Source organism: Mesocricetus auratus, unplaced genomic scaffold (genome assembly GCF_017639785.1).
Source record: "Mesocricetus auratus isolate SY011 unplaced genomic scaffold, BCM_Maur_2.0 Super-Scaffold_100028, whole genome shotgun sequence".
Taxonomy (NCBI): domain Eukaryota; kingdom Metazoa; phylum Chordata; class Mammalia; order Rodentia; family Cricetidae; genus Mesocricetus; species Mesocricetus auratus.
The window spans coordinates 19905750-19910584 of NW_024429209.1; the positions used below are offsets into that span (position 1 = coordinate 19905750).

General features: G+C 55.3%; 1 protein-coding gene across 1 annotated transcript in view; it reads left to right on the forward strand.

Annotated features, from left to right (window-relative positions):
- The window catches only part of CUNH20orf85 (chromosome unknown C20orf85 homolog), a 7241-nt gene extending 5435 nt beyond the window's left edge, over positions 1-1806 (forward strand). The window contains exon 4 of the mRNA XM_005074474.3: positions 1468-1806. Within this exon, the coding sequence (XP_005074531.1) occupies positions 1468-1629 (162 nt within the window). The 3' untranslated portion in view covers positions 1630-1806. The remainder of the gene's footprint in view (positions 1-1467) is intronic.
- Positions 1807-4835: the final 3029 nt, after the last annotated feature.

Consider the following 4835-nt stretch of genomic DNA (forward strand, 5'->3'; position numbering starts at 1 on the left):
ACACAGAACATGCACACACACCTGCATATAAACACAAACGCACATGCATGCACACACACACACACACACACACACACACAGGAGCAGGAAAGAAAGTGTGGCCCACAATTTACAGTGAGACCCGAGCCTGGACCCCCACTCTGCTGTTCAGCTCCTGTGTTGTCTTGAACAAGTGGCCTGGAATCCGTGTCTCCATTTCCTCCCTGGTCACTGTATCTCAGGGTTACTGAGACACTTTGGGGAGTGGGGGGCTCTGTGGGATAGTGTGCTTGAAGGACTGGGGACAGGAATCAGCACTTCTCAGAGGGTGGTGACTGTCAGCCATCACCGGGTGCTGGGTGAGCAATCATAGAGGCTGGCAAGAAGGGTGTCCTCACCTGAAAACCTCAGGGAACGCAGCGGGCGGGCAGTGCTCCAAAGGGTCACCATCGCCTGCAGGCTGCTCCCACTCAAATCCCTGGGCTTCACAGAGCAGCCTGTCTGTCTGAACCAGTGAGCTACAGATTCCACAGGGCGAGGAGGGGACACGTGCTAGTCAGGCTAGTTTGACAGCAACTTGGCACGGCTGAGGTCATTTGGGAAAGGGGATTGTCAGTTGAGAAAATGCCTCCAGAAGACTTGTGAGTGGGCAAATCTGCAGTGTGTTTTCTAAATTACCGATTGACGTGGGAGGGCCCAGCCCGTTGTGGGTGGTGGTGCTACCGTGGTCCTGGGCTGAGCAAGCCACCGGGAGCAAGCCAGTGAGCGGCACACCACCCCCCACGGCCTCTGCATCAGCTCCTGTCTCCAGGTTCCTGCCCTCACCTCCCTGAGTGATGACCTACACGCTGCTCTAAGAGGAAACAAACCCTAACATCCCCTACTTGATTTTGATCATGGTGTTTTATCACAGGAATAGAGACCCTAACTAAACTTGACACGGCCTGCAGCCATCTGAGAGGACAGTTTAGATCAGATTAGCCTATGGACGCGGTTATGAGAGGTTTTCTTGAATGCCAGCTGATGTTAGAGGCCTCAGTCCACTGTGGGCGGCGCCATCCCTAGGCAAGTGGCCCTGGGCTTTCTACAAAGACACTGAAACAAGACACTGTGAGCGAGCCACCAAACAACGTTCCTCTGTAGTTTTCCACCTCAGCGTGCTGCTGTTTCTTCCTCCTCAGGTTGCTTTTGGTGAGCGTGTTACCAAAGAAACTGAAAGAAACGTAATGAGCAGCCAAGAAAGTCAAAACTCCAGCCTACACACACACACACACACACACACACACACACACACACACACACACTGCTTAGTGTTGGATTTTCTGCCTTCTCCATGCTAGACCCCCATGTGGCACCATGGGCACCTTGTAGACGCTCGTGCGGCCTGTGTGGCCATTTGCCCCACAGTGAAATGCATGCCCCCTCCCGTCAGCACTGTGGGCAGGAAGGAGCCTGCCCCGTGACTAACCCCTTGCGTGTCTACTTCAGATCCTTCCATCGCCTCCAGTCCCGAAGACCACCCAGGGCTTCATCGGATGGCGATCTGGGGTGCCGGGCCTGAACAAGTGCCTGGAGCACGACACAGAGATTCGCAGCTGCAAAGGGGCTTACGCCAGAGAGCTGCACTGGCCTGAGCAAGGCGTGCACTGAGCCGCCACCAGCCCCTGCTTCACCGGCTGGGTGTGCCCCGCGCCTGGGGGAGCCTCTCTGAGGACAGCTCCCTGCTCATCTCAAGGGGCGCACGTGCCGAAGAACCACAGTTACTGGCGCTTCCAAGAAGACTCTTGGCTAAAGTAACGTCAAAATAGATACCCCGGTTTGCTTGTTTGTTTGTTTGCTTGTTTGTATGCTTGCTGATGCCGTGGGAATCCCTAACCGCGGCTTTGGAAAACAACGATTTAACTCTTAAGCTGGTAGGTGGCTTGCGTACACGCGGGAAGCTTCAACACCTCAGAAACTGAGGCCTTGGCACCAATCGCCACAGCACTTGGGAGATGGAGGCGGAAGAAACAAGCCCAGGGGCATCCTTGACATACCATCAAGGGTGAAGCGAAGCCTGAGTTGTGTGGGATCTTGTCTCAAAAAAGGACACACTTTGAGTCGGCTGTCCAGCTTCAGCCACAGAGGGACAGACCTGTCATCACACACAGGTTCAAAGAGGAGCAGAGTGATCTGGGTAATCTGGGAAACCCAGGATGACCCGTCCTGAACATAAAACATAAAAAGAAGGCTAGAGGTAGGTCCGTGAGCCTGCCTAGCCTGCACACGACCCTCTGCCCTGTCCCCAGGGACCGCCTGTGAAAACCCGTGTGGCTTCCGTGGCCTGTCCCACCCTCCTGCTGATGGTGAATTACTGGCCCAGGGCTCCTGGGCCCAGACACCAGCTCCTCTTCAGAAGGAATGAGATAGTTGGGATGTCTTCAGACAGTCCAGAGTCAAGGGCAGAATCGAGGCCAAGGCCACCAAGTGGTTTTCCAGAAGTCCCTTCCTGAGTTGGCTGAGCACACCTGACACTAACACTACCCCCCCCCCCATGGCCTGGCCTCCCAACCCAGATCCCCGGCTGTTGGCTGTTCTCACCTTGTGGGCATCTGTACCTCAGCTAACAGCTTCTTTCTGCCCTCCCCCCCCCGCTCAGATCTGCAACTCAGCACCTGGTCCCCCAGCAGCAGGTGGGAGAGAGGAGGAGCATCACCAGATGGGGCATCACGACCTGCACCCTCAGCAACGGTCAGGCGGATCTTGGGGACACTGTGGGAGCTTGTTCCTGGTCTCTGCTGACCCCAAGATAGGGGTTTGCGTAGCCCAGGCTGGCATGGAACCAACAGAGAGCTGAAGAAGGCCTTGAACGTCTGGTCCTCCTGCCTCCACCTCCCAAGTGCTAGGGTCATAGATGTAAAATACCGAAGCGGGCTTCCGCAGTGCCCAGGGCCTCGCACACGCTAAGCAAGCAACCCAGCCACAGCCCGGGTCCTGGCGGTGCGCCATCTGCGGCTTCTTCAGGGTGGCCACATGTGGTCAGTCATCAGCTCCACAATGAGACGCATCTTCCGTCTAAACTGCGGGCAGGAAGGAGTAGTCTTCCGTGACTGGCTGACGGGCAGGGAGAGCCTTCACTTGGTGGAGCCGTTGCTAAAGCCCGGAGTCGCTCCTCTTTGGGAGATTCGAGGACCTGTCCCAGTCCTGAGCATGGGCCTTCATCCCTCCACCCCTCTGCCACTCCCCAAAACAGCTCTCGTGCCTCATAGGCACAGACACCAGGGGAAGGAATGCCCTCAGTACCACGGCATCCCCTACGATCAGGGCTGGGAGCCCCAGCAGACGAGCCCCTGCCGCATGGGGACTCTGCTCTCTCTGAGAGCCTCCAGGTGGCCATTGGAGCCAGCAGCTATCTGACCGTCATGGTGCTGTAACGATAAACGGCACACTTGTTGAGGGCATAGGTAACAGTTTATTGTAGAAATTACGAGAGAAAAGCGAGCAACCCAGGTGAGTCGAGTCGTTTCCCACCACCGAACTGGAAGCCGAAAGAGAGCAGAGAGAGCGTTCTGCTGTTCAGTCTTTTATTCCTTCCTCCGTACACGCCCCTAGCCACGCCCAAAAGTGGGCCTGGCTAGTGGCGTAGTTCCACCGCCCTGTCTGTAGTCATGCCCAAAGTGGGTGTGGTTAGCGGCGCAGTTCCGCCCTTTCGTTACCACATTTGTGTGCATCTTTAGAGTGCCACATGGATAATGGCGGAATTCTAAGCTTCCTCCTACAGTGCTGACTCCCCAGAGGCAGCCTCTTGGAGCCAGGCCCAGGCATCCTAACGGGAACCTCATCCCGGCTCCGTGTGGTCCAAATTGCTCTGTCTTTGAACATCCCTCCTCCAGCCCCAAGGTATGGCATTTCGTGAGTTTCCCAGCCTGCAAGGGAGGTTTCTCAAGAGCACAGCCCTTTGGGGTGGTGACTCCCACCGCTGAGTATGGTGGCCACGGTCATCACGCACCATGTATGCTGTCAGAGTCATAGCTGGGAATGCCATGGCTTTTTTAGGCCCGAGAAAAGACACTAGGGGTTGATCTGTAATCCACCCACCCACCCACCCCCAAAAAAGATATATTTAGCTAACATCTGAGAAACCCTTGCAGTGGTAGGAGCTGTCTGCCTTAGGGTTTCCATTGCTTTGGTAAGCACCGTGACCAAAGGCAGCCTGGGGAGGAGAGCGTTGATTTGGCTTCCGCATCCTGGGTCACAGCGTGCTGCGGAAAGCAAAAGCGGGAACTCAAACAGGGCAGGAGCCTGGGGGCAGAAGCTAAGGCAGAGAGACCATGGAGGAGTGCTGCTTACTGGCTTGCTCCCATGGCTTGCTCAACCTCTTAATAGCACCTAGGAGCACCAACCCAGGGGTGGTACCACCCACAGTGGTTCCCTGTGGCCGTCCCTCATCAGTCAATAAGAAAATGCCCCCAAGGCTCACCTACAGCTGGACTTTATGGAGACATTTTCTCAACTGAGGTGTTCTCCTCTCAAATGACATAAAGCGAGCCAGCATACTGTCTGTCTGCAATAACTTATTCATCAACTAGCCACGTATGTGCTTTTGATTTATAGAGCAAACTCGAGATGTCCTCTGGGTGTCTTGTTTCACTGCTCCATCGTCTTTCCCCACCCTCTCCTCCTGGGCTCCAGGCTGACCTCTGGCACAAAACAATCTACCCTGTGCTCGCCAGCATCTAACGAGACACAAGCCCCAAGTCAATGGCCCAGTTGAAAATTGAAGCAGACAGCACTCCAGGATTCAATTACCCAGGACCGCTGCAAACTTGACATTTAATCTATGGAAGTCCACCTCTTTGTGGGTGTCCAAGAAGGCC